Source organism: Castor canadensis, chromosome 1 (genome assembly GCF_047511655.1).
Source record: "Castor canadensis chromosome 1, mCasCan1.hap1v2, whole genome shotgun sequence".
Classification (NCBI taxonomy): domain Eukaryota; kingdom Metazoa; phylum Chordata; class Mammalia; order Rodentia; family Castoridae; genus Castor; species Castor canadensis.
Genome location: NC_133386.1, coordinates 202,333,153 through 202,354,619, shown reverse-complemented (window position 1 = coordinate 202,354,619; position 21,467 = coordinate 202,333,153). Strand labels below are relative to the sequence as shown.

The 21,467-nt window shown below is 51.6% G+C and overlaps 1 protein-coding gene and 1 long non-coding RNA gene across 5 annotated transcripts; one reads left to right on the top strand and one right to left on the bottom strand.

The window, feature by feature from the left end:
• Window positions 1-891: 891 nt before the first annotated feature.
• Cdc42ep2 (CDC42 effector protein 2) lies at window positions 892-10,073 on the bottom strand. 4 transcript variants are annotated; one of them, XM_020164912.2, is made up of 3 exons: window positions 6,890-6,995; window positions 6,092-6,217; window positions 892-2,380 (listed from the first exon to the last, which is right to left on the bottom strand). In XM_020164912.2, the coding sequence occupies exon 3, from the start codon at window positions 2,034-2,036 to the stop codon at window positions 1,392-1,394; it is 645 nt and encodes a 214-aa protein (XP_020020501.1). In that variant the 5' UTR covers window positions 2,037-2,380; window positions 6,092-6,217; window positions 6,890-6,995; the 3' UTR covers window positions 892-1,391. The 4 variants fall into 4 exon arrangements, with proteins under 4 accessions (XP_020020501.1, XP_073905093.1, XP_020020500.1 ...); XM_074048992.1 differs by lacking the exons at window positions 6,092-6,217; window positions 6,890-6,995 and adding an exon at window positions 9,885-10,073; XM_020164911.2 differs by lacking the exon at window positions 6,092-6,217 and having other exon boundaries at window positions 6,890-7,038.
• LOC141414531 (uncharacterized) lies at window positions 7,076-8,892 on the top strand. The gene is made up of 2 exons (XR_012439552.1): window positions 7,076-7,773; window positions 8,268-8,892. It is a non-coding gene; the product is annotated as an uncharacterized lncRNA (long non-coding RNA).
• Window positions 10,074-21,467: the final 11,394 nt, after the last annotated feature.

Here is a 21,467-nt window from a genome sequence, read left to right as displayed (position 1 = left end):
GTCCCAGGTTCTTTTGTTACATGTCATAATCATTTTAAATCTTCCATGTGGAAATGAATCAAAGTTACCTGCAATTTTTTCAGCCATCCTGTAAGGGAGGTATCATTGATTCTGGTTAGAGATGGGGAAACTGAGTCTCATGCAGACTAGGTACAACTCAGAGGTCCATGCTCTTTCTGCTACATGGTGGCTCCTCTCTGCCATTCACTTTGTGCTTCAGTGCCAGTGCCTTTCCTTACACATGAGATCTGTTAACTCAGGTCTGGCTCAGAATCACATCTGGTCACCCAAGTGTGCACTAGACACTCAGGCAATTAGGCACCCCAGTCATTCCAGATCACGTTGTTTTCTTCAATGCTGGATTTAATATCTTTATCCCCACTAGAATGTTAGCTCCAACAGAGCAGGGATCACATCTGCCTTGGATTCCCTGTGCCCGGAGCTATGCAGAGGAGACCGCAGAAGCTTAAACAGACAGCACAGATGGTCAAGTCCACCAACCAGCATTGTTGTGTTATCCCCACCCCCACCCATCTCTACTTTCCTCATGATCCCCTGGTCCTCTGAAGCTAGAGAAGCTGTTGGTCCCTTGCACAAGGCTGTGGTTATTCTTTCACTCTTGGGTCTCCCCTGACAGACCCCAGTCAGCTGGGATTGGGCCCAAGCTTGGCTACTTCTTGCCACACACCTGAATCAACATCCAAATATCCAGGATTGATACTTGATTTGCTCCTCCTTCATTCTCACCATGGGCTCAGAATCAGGTACAGCTCTCCTAAATATAGGGCCTGCCCTGCCCCAAGCCCTCTGAGATGGGTTCTCCCCAACGTAAACCCAGAGCTCCCAAGATGGCTGACCTTTGGTGAAACCTGGGACAAAGGTACAGGATACTCAGCCACCCTCAGCAGCATGTTTTATTGCAACCAGAATCTCCTGGTCATGTGAGGAGGAGGATAGGGGCAGGGCACAAGGCAGGACACTGCTGGTCCCAGTCCGGGACACAAAGCCAGAGGTCCAGAACACCCTGCCTTTTCCCCTGCCTTCCAATTAGGACATCGAGTGGGGCTGAGGCAGAGGGGAGGTGGACAGGGGGGGTCTATTTCAGCAGAGCCTTCCCCCAAGGGACCTGCAGGAAAGGGGGCAGTTGGCAGTGGGAGTCCAGGTGACCGGAGATGCTCAGAGTGCTGTGGGCTGACTTCGGTGGAAACCACTGAGGTACACTGTGCCCGCAGGGAGAGGAGAGGGGAGGGAAACAAAGGCTCAAAGTGAGAATCTCTGGCCAGCACCCACGAATGGGACCTAGAATCCCAACTCCTGGGCCAGGGTTGTGTCCACATCCTGCCTCCCAGTGTCACCCCAGCCCAGGTGCCCCGCCTGGTCAGCCAACTGTCCTATGTGGGAATCTGCACTCGGTCCAGGTCCTGATCCATGATCTGAAGGACGTCATCCAGGATGGAGGGCCCCAGGTCCACATGCAGGGACAGCAGGGAGCTGGCATGGGACAGGAAGGGCTCCTCAGCCCCTGACTCTGGGGTCAGCCCATTGTGGGGTGAGCCAGCCTCTGGAATCCTCCAGATGTCCACATTTCCTGCCTCCTGTGGTGAAGGCTGGGGGGAAGACTGAGGAGTCTCCAGGTGCAGGCGAGGGGGCTTGGGTGGGGCCTGGGCTGTGGGTAAGGTGAGGGCCTGGGGCCCCCCGATGACAGGGAGAGAGATGGCATTCTTGAGCAAAGGCGACAGCCCATCCGGGTGCTCCCGCCCACACATCGTGGCTGTTCGGGTGAACTGGAAGGGGAGATCGAAACTGCCTTCCTCCTCAGACTCCTCCACTGATGTTCCTGGCAGAAGATGGAACTTGCCCTGCAAGAAGGAGATGTCCCCAAACATGTCATCACCGCCCCCACTGCCGATATGAATGGTGTGTCGGAAGTCCCCAAGCGGTGGGCTGATCATGTCCGAGGACAGCAGGTCCCGCAGCTTTTCCTTCTTGCCCTTGCGGTTGCTACGCTTCAGATAGATTGGGACCTTGGTGGACATGGTGACCTCAGCACCCAGGCCTGGCTGCCCAGCCCACGGCTCACACTGCTTCTTTTCAACACCCTCAGCCCAAAACACTGGCTCCACAGGGCGGGTTTTCAGATGCCAAAACTTGCCAAAGGGATAAAGACTAGAGTGTGGGATGTGGTCAGAGTTCGCCCAAGGAATTAGGAAAGGAAGACGAAAGGCCAATGAAATCAGCACTGAGATAACAAAAGTCACTTTCTCTGTAAAGGGTTGAAAATTCTTTTCAGAGAATCGGAGGCAGAAAGGTGGAGACCTTGTCAGCAGCAATGCACTTTAGTCTTGGTCCCAAGATTCTCCCCTGGTCCAGGGCCGAGGAGCTGAAACACAAAGGGGACATGTAAGTCGGGACAAGAGGCTCAGTCACAGGTAGCCATCTCATTTCTGGTTCCCTTGCATCAGCCCTGGGAACCCAGTTGGAGCCACTGTCATTTGCAGGAGGCTGCTGCAAGAAGTTTTTTCTCTCTCTTTTTTTTTTTTTTTTTTGCGGTGCTGGGGTTTGAACTCAGAGGCCTACTCCTTGAGCCACTCCACCAGCCCTTTTTCTGTGATGGGTTTTTTGGAGCTAGGGTCTCATGAACTATTTACTCAGGGCTGGCTTCAAACCGTGATCCTCTTGATCTCTGCCTCCTGAGTAGCTAGGATTATAGGCGTGAGCCACTGGTGCCCGGCAAGAAACGTTTTTCTTTTTGTGGTCCTAGGGTTTGAACCCAAAGCCTTGGGCATGCTAAGCAAGCACTCTACCACCTGAGCCACACTCTACTCCTTGTATTTTGTTTTTGAGACAGAGTCTCACTAATTTTGCTTGGGCTGACCTTGAACTCACAATCCTCCTGTCTCAACCTTCTGAGTAGCTGGCATTACAGATATGCACCATGACACCCAGCTAAGAAGCATGTCTTCATAGACCCACTGAGTCTTACGGAGTAGCCTACCTGCACTCAGCCCCTCCCTGTATATGAGGGGAAACTGAGGTCTGGAATCTGAGTGACAGGCCCGAAGACACCTACAAAGTCCTGCTGTGGTCTGTTGCTCTGGGTTTCTGGCTCTGCACATCATCCCTGTGCAGGTACTCAGTCCCTACCCTGACCTTGGCCAACAGTGCTGAACAGCCGACATCACTCACTGGGTCTAATCACATCCCACATAGAGGTGAGGCCCCCTTCCGAGAGTCTTCCTGTCCTCTCCCGGAGTTAGGAGCCTCCTTATGGGCAGAGTCTGAATCCAATACTATTTCTGACCCTCCTCCCTGCTCCAATACTAAAGGGAAGATAGAATGGGGAGTGCAAATATTTGTAGGGGTGTTCTGTACTTGCATTCTTGAGTCCTTTGCAAACACATCTCAATTAATCTTCCTACTACCATCCTCATTTAAAAATTAGAGGCACCATGCTGGGTGCTAGTGGCTCACGCCTATAATCCTAGCTACTTGGGAGGCTGAGATCAGGAAGATTGAGGTTCGAGGCCAGCCCAGGCAACCAGTTTGTGAAGACCACCCCCATCTCCAAAATAACCAGAGCAAAATGGTCTGGAGGTATGGCTCAAGCGGTAGAATGCCTACTTTGCAAGCACAAAACCCTGAGTTCAAACCCCAATCCCATTAAAAAAATAATAAATAAAAATTTTAAAATTAGCCAGGCACTGGTGGCTCATGCCTGTAACCCTAGCAGAGATCAGGAGGATCATGGTTCGAAGCCAGCCCAGGCAAATAGTTTGCGAGACCCTATCTTGAAAAAAACTTTTCACAAAAAAAAAAAAAAAAAAAAAAAGGACTGGTGGAGTGGCTCAAGTGAAGGTGTGTTTGCTCAAATGCTGATGGTGGTTATCTCAAGGTAGTGGACTTTCAGGTTGACTTTTCTCTTGTTTTTTGAGGTGCTGGGGATTGAATCCAGGGCCCCATGCATGCTAGGCAAGCTTTCTATTACTGAGATTCACCCCAGCCACCAACTTCTAAATACTAATCATGTATTATTTATATGACATATTTATGTAGTCAAAGAAGAACGAAGTTTTTTTTTTTTTTTTTAATTTGGAGATAGGGTCTCTCAAACTATTTGCCCAGGCTGGCCTTGAACCTCTGTCCTCCTGATCTCTGTCTCCAAAGTAGCTAGGATTGCAGGCGTGAGCCACCAGGGCCTGGACAAAGCTATTTTTAATGTGGAAAAAAATAAATGTACTACAAACGGGTGTCATACTGGTCACAGAAAGGAAACGAGCAAATATGCCCTCTGCTTCCTGGGGAGGAGGAGGGAGTGAATGGTGGATCTAACTGGCCTCCTGCAGACACATTCAAGCCCACGTGCAGCATCAGCATGAAAGGCAGAGAGAGAAATCTGTCCAAGGTCATCCAGAAGGTAAAGGCAGGGTCAGGATTCAAGGCAGAGGAGCCCCCTCTCTCCCATTATTCTTACCCCCAACCCCCCGGACAGCTGGGTCTGAGCAAAGGAGGCCTCTGTCAGTTCCTCTGCCTGGGTCTCCATCCCGGGGCAGACCGAGGGTGAGCAGGAAGGGTAGGAAGGGCAGGAAGGAGGATGCAGAGTCCCCCTCCTCCAGCACAGGCCCTCACTCAGGAAACCCCACCCTAGGGCCGGACACCCCAGGTCAGTCATGCTGAGCCACAGTGCCCAGACATCTTGTTTCTCCAGAGCACCTGCAGCTCACAGGAAACAAAGGAAAGACTCTCTAGTGGCAGGTTCCAGCTAAGCCTGGAGGAGCTGCGGGGAGAGGAGGCTGGGAGCTCCCTGAGGTTTTGAAATCCCATCATTCATTCATTCTGTGACCACTGCCAGGTCCAAGGGGGCATGCTGACAATATCCAATCTATCCCCTCCCTCGGGTGAGAAGCACCACGGTAGCTTTTCCTTCCTTTCTGTTCATGGAGAGGAGTGGACTGGTGGGATTTGCCCAGAGCCTGGGCCAGGTCCTCCCCTAACCCCCGCCCCATCACGCTAGAGCGCCAAGACAGCTTGAATGTTTCCACAGCAATTTGGGCGTCCCTGACAGCTGTCTCACTCAGAGCCAGATGTATCCACCCAATCCCAGATGTGGGGAGAACCGAGGCTAAGGGGAAGGGTGGAGCCAGCATCCGCTGCCCAGGAGAGGGCTGGGAATTACAACCAGCAAGCCCCAAAATATTCACATTTGGCAACTGCAAGGACCCCTGAGCTCCAGCCTGCCATGCAGCTTCCTGCAATAATGTTCCCAGCCTACTTGGGGTACATGTCATAACCTCCCTGGACAGAGGCTGCAGCTGAACCTAGGAGATGTTACGGAACTTTGCCAAGGTCATCCAGCTAGCAAGAGCAAGCAGTGGTACCTAGTTTAGACCATGTGGCTGTAAGGCAGTGGGCCTCACCATCCCGGACAGTAGGAAAGAAACCACCCCTATCCCCAGGATGCCTCCATCTAGTCCTAATTCTTGGGTGCCTCTTCCCCCAACTTGCAAGCGTCCAGAGATATGAGAGTGAGCTCTCATTAGGACAAAGCTGTGTTGAGTGGAAAGGGTGGTTTCCCACAATATTGGGAGGAGCAGAGGAGTAGCAGATGGGAGCCATCCCAGCTTTCTGGGCTGCCCTGGACAGAAGCCCTGGGCCTCTCTCAAAAAAAAAATGACTTCTGGAGAAGGGGCAAGGACACTCCCCACTAGGGATGCTCAAGGGACAGCCCCCTGACTTTGAAATCAAGAGAGTGACTTTGAATTCAGCCCCATCTGGAACCCTGTGACCTTGAGCAAGAAAGACACCTCTCCTCTCTAGGTCTCGCCTTCCCCATCTACAAAATGGGCTAACAATAAATTATCCATGGTATACTGTAGTTAAGAGTGCCACTGCACAACAGATGGGGTCAATGGTCACTGTCAGTTCTGTCAAATGAATTCATCAAATATCTGCAAGGCCTGTTCAAGCATTTTGGTTCTCTAGGACAGTGCTCAGAAAAAGAACAAAAACGAACCGTCCCTGACCCCAGGTGTTCGCCTCTTCTTGCCTGCCTGGATGTGGCCAGTGCGGAGTCTCCCGGGGACCTGGTGCTGACCTGCGTCCGGTCCCGCAGCCACTAGGTGACGCGCGCGTCCCCCGCTATCGCCCCGCGTTCCAGAGGAGTCCAGACCAACCCCGGTCTCCAATGTCCTCGGGCTCCAGGCAGGAGCCTTCCCAGGAGCTGCGAGTACCAGATGCAAATGTCCACGGGGTCTTTTTTTCTTTGTCGCACACTCAGACAATCAGAGAGAAAGGGAGCAATTGGGGACCCTGCCCCCGTCTCCAAGCTCTGGGAGGAACCTCCTCCGTGCTTCCTGGCCTGGGCGATGTCCGAGTGTCCGCTCGGCTCGGGGCCAGAGCTCGGACGTGCTGGACCCCGCCCCTCCCTGGGGTCCGGCTCCTCAGTCCGGGCTCGGGTTCCGGCGCCGACCCCTCCCCGTCCCTTGCCCGGGAACAGCTAGTCCAGTCCGGATCCTTTTCAGGACACTGCAGCCACAGCTAAAGATAGGAGAACACCTCACTATCAGCTAAAAATACGGCCCGCAAGCCCGGCGGGGACACTAGGCGGAGGGAGGACGCTCCCTAGTCCCGAGGGTGGGGCGCGGGCTCCTGCACAGAATGGAGCTCTGGGTAGGGTAGCGCAGCACCCGCCGACCGCAAGGGTCACGGGCGGGGCTGTGGGGACCGAGGCGCGGGCGGGAAACCCCACGGAACCCAAGGAGCCCGGGAAACGACCTGCGCGGAGGTGAGGCCGGGGCCCGGGGGCAAGCTGGGACAGGGCGCCACCGCGATGGGCCTTTCAGGGGGCCCAGCGGAGGCGCGGACGAACGGCAAAATCCCGGCTCGAACTCACCGTGAGACGCGCAGGCGGCCGACCCGCGGGCGGCGATAGCTCCGGAGCAGGACTGCGCGGCTATGGGACGCGACCCGGGCCGTGAACTTACTGTGCGGCCCGTGGCCCTGAAGCCCCGCCCCCGGCCCGCGGAGCCAATGACAAGGCCTCCCGGCTCAGGCCCCTCCCACCCGGGAGCTGCCCAGACTCCCCCTTTGCAGAGGCCCGCTGCTGGGGTCCAGCAGCCGAGCGCGCTCGGGAGTCCATCCTACTCCTGGCAGCCTGATTGCACCGGGGTGGACTGCATGGATTCCACCTGTGCCCGTTGGCGTCCCAACCCTCCGCTCTTAGAAGCTCCGGGACGGTGGCAAGCGGAAGACCGAATTCTTCAAAATTCGCTTGAGCGTCCTTGGACCCGTTCCTTCCCTTGAGGGCTCGATCTGGGGAGGCGCCAGCACAAGTATATTCAGTGACTAGTACGGCAGTGAATGGGGCCTTGGAGGCGTCTACGTCAAAAGCTTACAAATTTATAAGCGCTTTGAAGATCTTACCCTTCCCTGGAAGGGGGCGGGGAGATAAGAAGGAGGGCAGGCTCTGCAGCCTGGACACACCTGTATTTGCTGTCCAGCTTGGTGGCTCCAGGAGAAGAGGTGCGGCTCCTACTCAGTCATTCATTCATGCAGTACTACAGTACCGGAAACTTTTATCGAAGGGCAGGCACTGCACAGGATGCTGGAGATAAGCTATGGGGGAATTTTCCTTGCTCCATTCATTGATTCAACTAAGGCTAAGCACCGCTGTTCTTGTCGCTGGGGATTTTCATACTCCTCTGGATTGGGACCCACAGCCCACTGAAGGGAAATGCAAAAATCTAAGGTTCCAGGCGCATCACCACACCCTTTCAGGTGGGTAACTGCTAAACAGTGAGGCAAAGAAAGAGGTGGATAGTGACCAGATGAGGGGAACCTCGTTTTTCAGAAAGTGACAGCCAGAATGTTTGGCTTCCATACTGTAAATGTGGGAAGGGCCCTTAAGGAGATGGGGCCAGGAAGGCATTTTACAAGCGGGAAGGGTGCTGGGGGTGGGGGAGATGTCAGCCAAGATTGGAGGGGAAGATGGAAAGAAGGATCGTTAATGATGCCCCCTAAAGATGTCTGTGTTCTAATCTTGGGAACATAGGAATGCTTTGATACATGGAAAGAGGGAGTTTTGATTGCCAGTGGAATTACAGTTGCTAATCAATAAACTTTTTTTTCATCTTTCTTTTTAGATAGAGCCTTACTATGTTGTCAGGATAATTTTTTTTTTTTTTTGGTGGGAATGGTTTTGAACTAAGGGCTTCACACTTGCAAAGCAGGTGCTCTATTGCTTGAGCCATTTTGCTCTGGTTATTTTGCAGATGGGATCTTGCCCAGGCTGACTTTGAATCTTGATCTTCCTCATCTCAGCCTCCCAAGTAGCTAAGATTACACGTGTGAGCCACCTGCAATTAGCCCAGATGTCAGGCTAATTTTGAGCTCCTGGGGTCAAGCTATCCTCCTGTCTCAGCCTCCCAAAAAGCTGGGATTATAGGTTTAGGTGTGCGTCCAGCATGCCTTGCTCACTTGACGTTAGAGAAATTATCCTGAATCATCTGAGTGGCCCAGTTAAATAATAAGGGCCCTTTAAAAGTAGAAGAGAATACAGAAGGGGAGAATCAAAGAGTCATGGTTATGAAAAAAAGGTCAGCTGTTGTTATGAAACAGGGCTGTGCTGCTGTTTCCAAAGATGGAGGGAAGGGGCCACAAGCCATGGAATTTTGTACCCTCTAGAAGCTGGAAAAGAGAAGGAAATAGCTCCTCCCCTGGAGCCTCCAGAAAGAACACAGCCTTGCTGACACCTTGATTTCAACCCAGTGCAACGTGTGTTGGACTTCTGACTTGTAGAACACAAGATAATGAATTTGTGTTATTTCAAGCCACCAAGGTCATGTTGATTGGTTCTGGCAGCCATGGAAAATAAATACACGGAAGTTTCGGGTTTTATTCTTGAGCCTGCTCTATTCCTTCCTCAGTTATCCAGGGATAGGTCAGGTGGATTCTGCCAGGACTGGTCTGCTGGCTTGGAGGAAAACTGAGGGCTGAACAGTCCAGGAAGAGGGGATGCTGGTCCCGGGCCAACTTGTGGTGTGGGTGGGTGCTGTCGTTTGAATGTGTTCCCCAAAAGGCATGTGTTGGAAATGTAATCCCCACTGCAGGTGTTGGGAGGTGGGGCCTAATGGAAGATGTTTAGGTTGTGAGGGCTCCTCCTTCATGACTGGATTAGTACTGGTTATAAAAAAGCTTAAGCTGTTCAAGGCCAGCCTGGGCAAGTAGTTCACAAGACCCTATCTCCAAAATAACCAGAGCAAAATGAACTGGAGGTGTGGCTCACCATAGAGCACCTGCTTTGCAAGTGCAAAGTACTGAGTTTAAACCCCATCTCAAGCCTGGTGCCGTGGCTCATGCCTGTGATCCTAGACTCAGGAGGCAGAGATCAGGGGGATCATGGTTTGAAGCCAGCCCAGGCAAATAGACCACGAGACCCTATTTTGAAAAAATTCATCACAAAAAGGGCTGGTGAGTGGCTCAAGGTATAGAACCTAAGTTCAAGCCCCAGTACCACAAAAAAAAAAAATCAAACCCAGTCTCATTAATAAAACTAAATAAATGTACTTGAGACTGTGAGTTCAATCTCTTGTACATGTATTTCCCCCTCTGTCTCTGTCTCCCTCTCCTCCCTCGCTCTGCAACCCCATTGCTCTTCTCTCTTCTGCCACCAATGAAGCAACAAAAGACCCTCACTGAATGCCAACACCGTACTCTTAGATATCCCAGCTTCCAACCCTGAGCCAAATACATTTCTGCTCATTATAAATTACTCACCTGAGGCATTGTGTTATAGCAGCAGCGCACAGATTAAGGTTATGGGTAAGAGGTGTTCCTCTCCCTCCTTTTGCCACCAGGCTTTGCTAGGTATCCACCCCCTCCAGACTCACCTGTGCCCTTACCATTTGCCTCTTCTCCCTGAATTCTTGTTGGCCTGGTAAGGTGGTCAGAGCCAGAATCAGTACTCCCATTTTACAGACATGGAAACTAAGATTTCAGGCTGATTTGGTCACCCTGAAAGTGGCAGGACACCCCTCCCCTCAGGTTTCTCAGGGATTGCCACCCCATCTCTCCCTCCCCTAACACCAGAGTCCTGGGAGAGGAGGTACAGCAATGTGCCCTGAGCTATGGCCTTTGAGCCATCACCAGTTTCTGAGCTGGCTCTGACACTGACTGGCTCTGTGGCCATGGGCAAAGGTCCTTTCTGAGACTCCTTGCTTGTAAAATGGGGGTGAGGGTGGAACTCAGATTACATGATCCCAAACAAGCTGAGGAGCCCACTAGAGCTCTGTTGATTGGACAAACCCTATCCTGCAGGCAGGATGATTTCATAAGTACACAGAGAGTTTTGGGGGGCAGCGAGCTGGCCTACCCAGAACAACTATAATGATGGAGCCACCTGAACCAGCAGGAGCGGCTGAGGTGAAGCCAGACCCACTGCCCATCTGCTAAGTGTCCTCCTTCAGAAGTGGGAGCAGGTGGGAAGGGATATGAGCTCCATTCAGAGCTGGCAACAAAGCAGAAAGTTCCGATTTGAGAGGCACAAGCTCTTACCTAAGGCCACACAGCCAGGAACCAACTCAGAGCTCTTTACAGAAGTTCTGGGATAGGTCAGTAATGGGGGCCCCTGGAGGGAAGATAGAGAGCCCTGCAGCCCCCTGTCTGGTCCTGGCTTCTGCTCTCCTCAGCCTGGCTCCAAACCAGGACTGGAGTCACCATCTGTGCTCTGCAGAATGTTTTCAGACCCTCTGGGTGTGACAAGATTCTGCCCGGTGCTGGCTCTGTTTCCCTTAATCCTGGGAGCATTCCTGCCATCATCTGGATCAGGGTGCTGCCCAACTTCACCTCCAGGAGTGGTTTGGTCTGGTTCTGGGTGCTGCCCTTTTCAAGTGCTCAGGGAAGGCACTTCCTTCTTCCTTTCACAGGTGAGGTTGTTGCTTGGCTGGGGCTGCAGAGCCCCAGGACAGGTTCTGCCGAATGCGTGAGATCTTTGTGTACACACCCAGTATCACCATGGAAGCCCTACAATTACACATTTATAATACAGCATTTCAGTTACTAAAACTGGCTTTTTTTACATAACGTCTCAGGTAAGGACCTGGGTGCATGTAGCTGTGAGGCTGGGATAACCTGAGTGTTGGGGTTGGCCAGAGTAGCCTGTATTTCTAACCCAAGAGACACTCAGGCAAGTGCCCTTCCAGCTTGAACCCTGTGTCTAGGACTGAGGGCTCAGCAGAGTCCTGGACCGTCTCCTCTGGGAGGGGGCAGGACCCAGACAGCCACTTGGGAGGGGCAGGACATGTCCTGATGGAGACATTGGAATGGGGTCTTGCTGGTGCTGGTGGCTCATACCTGTAATCCTAGTTACTCAGGATGCAGAGAGCAGGAGGATCATGGTTCGAAGCCAGCCTGGGCAAATAGTTTGCAAGACCCTATCTCGAAAAAATCCTATCACAAAAAATTGGGCTGGTGGAGTGGCTCAAGGTGAAGGCCCTGAGTTCAAGCCCCAGTACCACAAAAACAAGGATGGGGTCTTCAGCTTTCTTCTCATCCCAGAGCCTCTCTGGCCCTAGGATGGGTCCAGCAGGTCCCACACCAGCCCTACAACTGCCTCCCCTACTGTGACAGCCACATGGGGATTGACTCAGCCCTTCTTTCCTCTCCCAGCCATTTCTTCCTGGAAATTGCCCTTGTCAGCAGCCATGGCTGCCATAGCTCTAGGGGACTGAGTCAGAAGCCCCTTCTCCCTAGGTGGACCAGAATAGAGAAACCAGCAGGCTGGAGCCAGCTGTCCACAAGCTGGGGATCGAGGGCCCTGGGAGATAGGTGAGATGATAGGATGGGGACTTGGGAATAAGAGTCACAAAGGAAGGGTAGACACCCTCTTTGGGGTATGTAGGGGGAGGTACTGAGAAGACATAGGGGTCTCAGGGTGGCTGGAGTAGGGAAGGAGTTTGTCCACCCCTGGGAAGTCTCTGGCACCCCTGCCCAAGAACAGTGTACAGAGTCCATGACCTGAATCCACCCCAGGCCTGGACTGGATTTTTCCTTGATTGTTTCTTGTTTCATCCCTCCCCAGGCCTCCTGCCAACTCTAGCCCTGCCTTCCTCCCATTTCACCCCCATTCAGAGAACTTGACCTGTCAGGGGCTGGGATTTGAGTTGAGGAGTCACCCATGGAGTTACCTCAAGTTACCCCAGCCTGTGGCCTCTGCCTTAGACCCCCCTCCTTGGGAGCTGGGTGACAGGGCCTTGCTGGGGGATTTTCCTTTAGGTCTGAATTTTGGTCTCCAGCCCAGTACTATGGGGGTTTCCAGAGTGGTGACAGTCCTATCCTAGCAGGGACCAGCCCAGGCACTTCCTCCCAGAAGCCTCTGGGAGTGTCCCAGCCCCACGGCTATCATTTGGCCTAGGGAATAAACTGTGAGATCAGCAGAGGAAGCCTTCAGTATTTCCCATGCTTGCCTTCAAGGCACCTTGCCATTATTCTGAAAAGCCACATTTGTATCTCTGTGCCTTGGGCTATGCTGGGCTACAGAAGACACAGGTGACCAAAGCCAGGCCCAGACCCTTAGGGGACAGATAGCTCTGGTGAAGCTGTAACCACTTGTAAATCAGTACAAGGAGTGCCATCATGAGGTCCCCAGTAGGCAGCAGGAGGTTCTGAATTACCTCCCAGGAGGCTTGGTCAGTGATGGGGAATTGCACGAAGAACCAAAGAGAACAGCCATGAAAAGAATTTGCTCTGCCAAGGATGGAAAAGCAGCTGGGAGAATTAGAAGGGCTACAAGAAGAAAGTGAGAAGAGTATTGATGGATAAGTAGGAGTTTGCCAGGCAGAGGAAGGGAAGGACATTCCAGGAGGAGTAGGCAGAGGCCTGGTGAAGGCAAAGGCCAGGAGGACCTGAAAAATGTGGGTGACACAGAGATGTCCAGTAGACCAAGGCCTAGGAGAGGAGGACAGTCTAAGAGGGTAAAGGACCAGCACTTTTTCCCTCCCCAGCAACCGTTCCTCTTGTTCTGAAGACTGTCCCCTCGGTTTCCTAGAGTCTCAAACCCACTAAAAGTGGGCCTGGACTTGGCCAATCTGTGCCATAGAGATGGTTCAGGGACAGAAATGTGACAACTGAGAATTAGCCTAGGGGCTTGTTGGGACTGTTAAGGTTACAAATGCCAGAAGGCCAGCTCTGATGGCCAGCTCTACTACCCTGAAGGAAGAGCCTGTTTGAGAATAAGGAAAGGCAAAGCCAAGAGAAGGAATCTCAATGACATTGTGTGTGTTCCTGAATCCAGCCATGCCTGAAGCACTTGCCATTAGATGAGCCAATAAATTCCCATTTTTTGCTTTATTTAGGGTTGGATTTCTGCTACCTGTAACTGATAATTAAACTCTCATTACTGAATAATTAAAGGCATGTGATAGATCAGGATAGTTGCTGAATAAATTGAGAGGGGTGTCAGGACTCTATGTAGAGGTATGACATGGTCAGAATTATCTGTTTTTTCATTTAAATTCCTTTTCGGACAAGTTAATGCTTTCAGTGGCTTAAAATTCAGATGTTGCAGGAGGCAAAAAGTCCTTGCTTCTGTCTCTAAGGCACCCACTTCTCCCAGAGATGACTAGTGTTATCAGTTTCTTGTAAACACTTCTAAAGCTATTCTTTGCATGTATAAGCAAAGCCCCTCTTGTCTTTTTTTTTTTTTTACACAAACAGCAAATATTTAGACAAGTAGAGCCCCATAGTCCTGCAGGTCCTGGTGGGAGTCCAGAGAGGACAGGCCCCATGGTTGGGGCAGTTGGGATGACACTTCAGGGTCACAGGAAGCTAGGGCCTGCACTTCGCTTTTCTCAGTTATGTTATACTTTGGAGAGCAATTATTGTGCTTTGAGTATGGTTTGTTCTGTCTAGAAACTCATGTTGAGGTTTAATTCCCACTGGCAGGGGGATTAAGAGGTTGGAAACTAACCTGGTTATAGGGTCTTGAGATGAGGTCTTTAAGGGGGTGATAATGTCATCAGCCTGGAGTCCCCATGATTAAATCCTGGTGGCTTTACAAAGAGAGAAATAGGGGGCTGGCAGACAGGCCCAAGTGGTAGAGTTTGTGCCTAGCAAGCATGAGGCCCTGAGTTCAAACCCCAGTACTGCCAGAGAGAGAGACAGACAGAGAGAGAGAGAGAGAGAGAGAGAGAGAGAGAGAGAGATCAGAAGAGGCACACTCCTCTTTCCCAAAAGATTATGTCCTGTGCCTCCTCGGACTCTGCTTATAAAAATTGGCTATCACCAGATGTAGCCCTTATCTAGACCTTGGACCCCCCCCAGAACTGAGCCCCAAAGAAGCCTCTTTTCTTTACAACTTGGCCAGTCTGTGGTGGCATGAGATTGTTCCCTCTCCAGCAATATGTGGAGTGTGTCCCCGTTTTCAATTACTGCTGCATGGTTCCCCCACAAGGGCGGTTCACAGAAGCTGCTGGATGTGCAGGTCCTTCCCCACCCTTTCCCCTGTGACAAGCAGTGCCTCCTCGAGTCACCCCCCCATGCTGTCTCACATGTGCCTGAGCACAGCTGAGGAATAAATTCCTGGAAGGGACTCGGGGCAAAGGACGTGTGTAGAGGTCATTTTGCCTACTGTTAGCTTTGCCTTCTCAGAAGGTACCAGGCCTCACAAGGACCTCTGGAGTTTCTCTTAACCTGGTTCTCCACCTACTTGACTTTTGTTGATCTGAAAGGTAAAAACTAAAAAGTAAAAAAGGAACCCAGTTGTAGTTTTACTTTGTGTTACTCTTGTGAGTGGGGTCCGCCATCTTTTTGTAAGTGTTGACACATTTATATTTGGTTTATTTGGTTCAAGGTGAACTGACCACAGAAGTGGGTTTAGGAAAAGAGGTGCTGGTGGTGGTCTTTCTCCCTCCCCTCCCCACCTCCCTTTCATGTCCCTCCCTTATCCTCCCCTCCTCTCCTTCTTCTCCCATGATGCTGGGGATGGAACCCAAGGCCTTGCACACATTAGGCAAACACTGAGCCTAGGCAGAGTTTTTTTTTTTTTTTTTAATGGACCTACTATGTGCCTCACACTCTATTGGGACTGGAGGGATAAGACAATCCTTGTCCTTAGGGAGTCGCTGGTGAATGTTATAAGTGACAGGGTATGGAGCTTTTTAGGAGCTATGTGGCAGGAAAAATTTATATATATTATATGTATAATATATATAAATTTGTATATATATCCTCTGATTTCTTTTAAAGTAATTCATGCACATCGTAAAAGATTTTGAACAGGATGGGCTGGTGGAGTGGCTCAAGTAGGTGAGTGCCTGCATAGCAAGTGTGAGGCCTTGAGTCAAGCCCCAATACTCTCAAAGGAAAAAAACAATTTTTTTTGAGCAGGACACAAGGGTGGATATGACAAATTGCTCTCTGAGCCTCTCGCTCTGACCCCAAGCCCATCAACACCACTCCCCAGAGGCACCTTCTACTACCAGAAATATTCTGGGGGCCTCGAACCCTCAAGGAGACAGTAGGCCTGGTGAGGAGCCTGCTAGGAAACGGGAAGGACTGTGCTGTATCTCCCCACTTGCCCTGCAAAGTATCACCCCAGCCCTGCTCTCCTGGGGAGAGTGGGCAAACGGACCCAGTGCCAACTAAGGGGGGGCAGGGGGAGCCCCTTGTCCAGTGCTCTCCCTGCTGTGCTCCGTGGGAAAGCCACTTCCTCTGAGGAGCGTGGGGGCTGGGGGTTCTCCCACCAGCTTCACCTCTTCCTGTTCCTCTCCAGCCCAGCCTGGCTGCTGATTCAGCTCTGGAGCCCCAGTTCTTTCTCAGCACAGACTGCTTCAGATCTTGGGCAGATCCGGGAGCCATGGGAGTGGATACAGAAGACAGGCTTGGCTGTCAGGGGGCAGCGTGCAGGAACCAGGGTCAGCAGTGTCATGGACAGCAGCTGTCCCTGAGACCTCTGAGGGGCCTCTGGGCCTGGGCAACTGCAGGGCCCAGCTGTCAGGCAGATTCTGGGGTGGGGAGGAGCCTGGAGCCCAAGGAGGAAGAGGAGGTGAAGGAGGAAGAAGGGGAGGAGGAGGGGGGGGAGGGGGAGGCAGGGAATTTGGAGTTGGCATGGGCCCAGCTTGGTCCGAGGGCAGCCCAACCCTAGGCCCCTGGGCATTTCCAGAGTACACTGAGGGGAGTATTGATTGACCTGGCTACTAGCAGACATAGAACCCAGAATGACCAAGGGCAGGGTGACAGGGACCCAAATACCTGAATACAGCTGATTAAGCCCACCATGGACATCCAAGGGGTGTCCTCTGGTCTCCCAGCCAGAGCCTTGCATTTCCTGCATTTTCCCACAGCCTCTCCCACCCTTCTCTTCTCTCCAAGCCAACCCTATTCTTTGCCCTGCTGACTCAAGTGTTGTCCAAAGTTCCCTCCATGGCCTAATCAAGCTCCTCCTCCCCATCCCCACTGGCCCCTATAAATCAGGAGCTTCCCACTGCACCCTCCCCTCTTTCCATAGCCCCCAGCCACCCAGCTGGTCCCTGGAACTCCTCTTCATTCTGACCCTGTTGGGCAGCTGAATTCATTAGCACAGCAAGGCAGGAATACAGAAGTTTGCAGTTTAAATCCAGCCCCATGGCTTACTTAGATGGGAGACCTTGAACCACTCAGAGCCTGCTGGCAGGATTTGTGGGAGTGCTACATGATCTTACAGGTCAAAGTGCACACACAGGTCGTCAGAGATGGTTGCTCCCTTTCCTTCCTGCCCAAGAGGTGTTTTTTATCTGTCTGTTGCCTGACAGTCATCCCAATCCTGCTGTCCTAGTTCAAGCCCTCACCCTTTTGGTTGCAAGTAACAGACAATTCAGCTCAAACTAGTTTAAGAAAAACAAGCCAGTGTGGTTGTAGTAATTCCAGCACTTGGAAGGCCAAGGCAGGAGGATTGAGTTTGAGGTCAGCCTGTACTAAACAATGAAGACCTATCTCAAAAAATAAATGGCCCAATGCCAGTGGCTCACTCCTGTAATCCTACCTGCTTGGGAGGCTGAGTTGGGGAGGATCACAGTTTGAGGCCAGCCTGGGCAAATAGTTTGAGACCCTGGCCCCCAATCTCCACAATAACCAGATCAGAAGGCCCACAGGCACTGCAACCTACAAAAGTAGAATTGGCTAGGTGAGACACTGAACTGATCATGGGTCACGGTTTCTGGATTCATGGATTTTGTTTAAAAAGAAAACAAAACAAAAACCCTTCAGAGTTGGGGGTTGTGGCTCAAGTGGTAGAGTGCCTCTCTAGCAAGCACCAAGCCCTGAATTCAAACCCCAGCACCTCTAAGTAAATAAACACACACATAAATGAGTAAGTACACAAACAAATACTTTTGAAAAATTTAACATTGCTCAGGGGGTTGGGGATGGGGCAGTTGGCCTGGTGCTTATGAGGCCCTGGGTGTTGTTCCCAGCATTGGAGGAAGAGCAAAGCAAAATAAAACAAAACAAAAAAACCAGACCAAAACAGACTGGAGGTTTGGTTCAAACAGTATGAGTACCTGCTTTGCAAGTGCAAAGCCCTGAGTTCAAACTCCAGTCCCACTGAGGATGTGGCTCAACTGGTAGAGTGCCTGCGCAAGGGCCTGAGTTCAAACTCCAGCAACACCAAAAAAAAGAGAAAGTATCAAACTCCAGTCCCACCAAAATAACTCAATAAATAAACAAACAAAAAACAATAGGGGGGAAAGGCCAGACTCAGTGGAAGTTAGACATTGGAACCTGGTGCTGACTCCTTTCTCTTTCCTGGCTGTGTCCTCTGGTTTGGTCCACACATGGGATGCTTTTCCCTCATAGTGGTAAAGATGATTGCAGCAGCTCTGCCTTCACAGCTGTGTCTTTTCTGTCAACTCTAGCAGATTGGAGTAATTGTTTGGAATGTCTTAGGTCACACACATCCCTTGACCAGTCACTGAAGCCAAGAGATGCCATGTGCAGTTGGGAGTGTGAAGGAAGGTGGCTGTCCCAGCAGGGAAATGGGTGCTGTTTTCATGGGGTGCTGAGAGGCTCTGTCCTAAAGTCTTAACGTGTCTTGATCTTTATTCTCCCCCAGTGTCATGTTGCTCTTCCTTACGGGTTGGATATTGTCCCTCCCCTACTCAGAAGCATTCAAAGACGGAATCCAGCCAGAACTCCTTTGCAAGGCGACCTAGACTCCTCCATTTGGCTTCAGGGCACGGTTCCAGGCCAATGTTCTTCCCTTCCGTCTCTCCCTCATTTTCCCACTCTTCATTTTCCCTTGTCCTTCATTCCCTCCTTGCTCCCTTCCTTTCCTCTGTACATTACACGCACCTCCACCATTCCTAGAAATATACCCAAGTGCATGAAAACAGCCAGCAGAGTGGCTCAGGCAGTCATGAGCCTGCCCAGCAAGCATGAGGCCCTGAGTTCAAACCCCAGTGCTGCCAAAAAAAAAAAAAAAAGACAAAAATAGGTGTTCACACAAAAATCTCTATACAGTGAGTATTCACTACTCTCAGCAGTCAACACATGGAGACCAAGCCAGTGCCCATCCATGGATGAATGGGTACACGAAACATGGCCTAGCCAGACCACAGAGCGTCACTCGGTCATCAGAAGGAATGAGGTACTGCCTGGACAAACCTTGCAAACACGCTCGTGAAACCAGACAGGGGAGATTGCATTTATATGAAATGCCCAGAGTAGGGAAATCTATAGAGAATGTGGCTTAGTAGTTGCCAGGAGTTGGGGGGAAGGCTGAGGAGTGACCACTGATGGGAATGGGGTTTCTTTTTGGGATGATGAAAACAGAATTATGTAGGAAGATACTTGCATATTGAACTGTGCACTTGAAAATAGTGAACTTTATATCAATTTTTTCTTTTTTTTTGGGATACTGGTATTTGAACTCAGGGTCTCACACTTGCTAGGCAGGTACTCTACCACTTGAGCCACTTTGCCACCAGCCCCCCTCCCTTTATTTTTTTATGTACTGGGGCTTAAACACAGAGCCTACACCTTTAGGCACTCCACAAACTCTGTTTTGATTTTTTTTTTGAGATAGGATCTTGTAAACTATTTGCCTAGACTGGCTTTGAACTGTGATCCTCCTGATCTCTGCTTCCCGAGTAGCTAGGATTACAGGTGTGAGGCACTGGTACCTGTGGTTTTTTTTTTTGTTTGTTTGGTTTTGTTTTGTTTTTTGGTGGTACTCTATTACTTGAGTACTCTACCACTTGATCCAGGCTCCCAGCCCTTTTTGCTTTTGTTTTTTCAGGTAGGGTCTTGTACTTTTGCTGGAGCTGTCCTCTGACCACAATCCTCCTACCTCTGCCTCCCAAGTAGCTAGGATTAAAGGTGCAAACTACCATGCCTGGCCTCAATATCAATGTTTTAAATGTTAAAAATGCCTCCCCCTACCTGAGTAAGTCAAGATCTCTTGGGCTGAGTTAGATGCTCCAGCCTAGAGGGAGAGGCCATAGGTGTGCAGGCAGGTGGCTCAGCCATGAGCTAGGCCGAGGGTCAGGAGAGAGGAAATGTGTATAGAACAAAGAAGTGAAGAATTAGCTCAAATGGCGACTCCCAGCACCAGAGGAAGTAGCAGGGCTAGGAGAGCTGGGTTGGGTGACCAGGGTCAAGGAAAAGAAACACCACGCTCAAGGTGGCTGCCAAGGTAAGGCAGGATAGAGGGGTCCAAGGACCAGTGGCACAGCCCCACCTGGCCCCTCCTACCCCTGGGTGTCCCTCAAGGCTCTAATTCCACAGCTCTGCTCCTGGCACTACTTGAGTTCCCATGCAGAGCAGCTATGAGGGGCTTTTGCTCCCCTGGGCCCTGTTCCTCCTAGAGAAGGGGCCTGCCTCCTGAAGGGCAGCCACTGGAGATGACAGAGAACGGTGCCAGCTGCCTCAGGGAAGAAGATGCAGGACTTGGTTCCCTGACCTTGGGCTCATGGGTCAAGGGCACAGGCATGACCAGACCTTGGGGAGAAGCTACCAAGGAGGTTATGAAGCAGACAGGGCTCTGCCAGCCTCCACTCCCCACCAATGCCTCCCCTCTAGAGCCTCCCTTCCAAGATTGTGTGTCTAGTGATGACACAGCTGAGGCAGGGCCTAGGAACAGGCAGCCACATCGTTTGGCACTGACTTCCTGACAAGAGCAAAAAGGAACCATCTGGTGGCAGAGGCCCATCTGCCAGACCTGTCTGCTCTTTGGGTTCCTTTTGTTTGAGTCCTAAACGTCTGCTCAACCCTCCCAGACCATTTCCAGCCGGCACACGACTTGTATCCAGGCAACGGCTCTGGGCGCCCATTCATGCCTAACAACAGGGACCCCAGCCTTCTCTTTCCATTGCTTTTTGGCCCCTCCCTTGCACTCTGCCAATCCCCAAGCCTGCCTCCAAGAAGAGGAAAGGGTGTTCTGTATCTTGCCAAAGGGAGACTAAAACATTACCTTTCCTCAAGAGGCTTCTTCAGAAGCAATGTGACAACTGTCAAATGTCACAGCTCTGCAGATGAGCCTCATGTGCTCTGGAGATAAGGGCTGCAGGATGCAGCTTGGATACTTGTTTATCATGACTGGAGGGAGGCTGGGGGTTAATCTTCCCAGGCCTGGGTTTCCACAGCAGGGAGGGGCATGTTGCTGGCTGATGATATTTGGCTGGTTAAGTGCAAGGAGCTGGTGGGAGAGGGACTTGATCTGGTGCCACCCTGAGGGCTGACAAGGTACTGTGCTCCATGGACACTTCCTGAGTGGAGCTTGGGGAGGGAAACCAGCTCAAGTTGGGGCTTGTTTCTAACTCCTTCCTCAGAAGAGGCACCTATGAAACAAAGCAGCTTCTCCTGTGCTCAAAGGTGCTATTTCACTAGGCCCCACCAGAGATGTGGCTTGATGCCATTTCCCCACTGGAGAGGAGGTGGGGAGCAAAGGCTGGAATTGTTAGGTTACCTATTTATCTTTGAGTCAAGCCACAGCCATCAGCAGCTTGCTGCTCTCACACACTTCCTGGGTCCTGATGGCTGGGGTTTTCCAATCTTGGCTCTGGCACACAAGGCAGGGCAGCATGACCACTTAGGGCAGAAACCTAATGCTTAACCTGTGAGGGGCTTTCCCCAGGTGCCATGACATGAAAACCCTGCAGGCCTGACCTTACGAGTGCTCTGGGTTACAGGCAAACTTGAGTTACTGCGTGACTTGGCAGTGGCCACCACCAGCGACTCGAGCTTTGCAATACTTGGGGAGGCTGCCTCCTCCAGATGGAGAGGTCAGACTGGGACCACAGCACGTATACGAGCGGCTGTGCAGGGAGGACCAGGCATGCAGCCAGATGCTCACTCTGCAGCCCAGCTTCTCTGTGTAAGCTCAGGGCCCCTCCTCAGCATAGCAGCCTGGGAGGCCTTGGGAGGATTGGGGTGGGGCTGAGAGTTCCAGGGGGCTGGATGGAACCCCAGTGTGACCAGCCTTCCCTGGACACAGGTCAAGT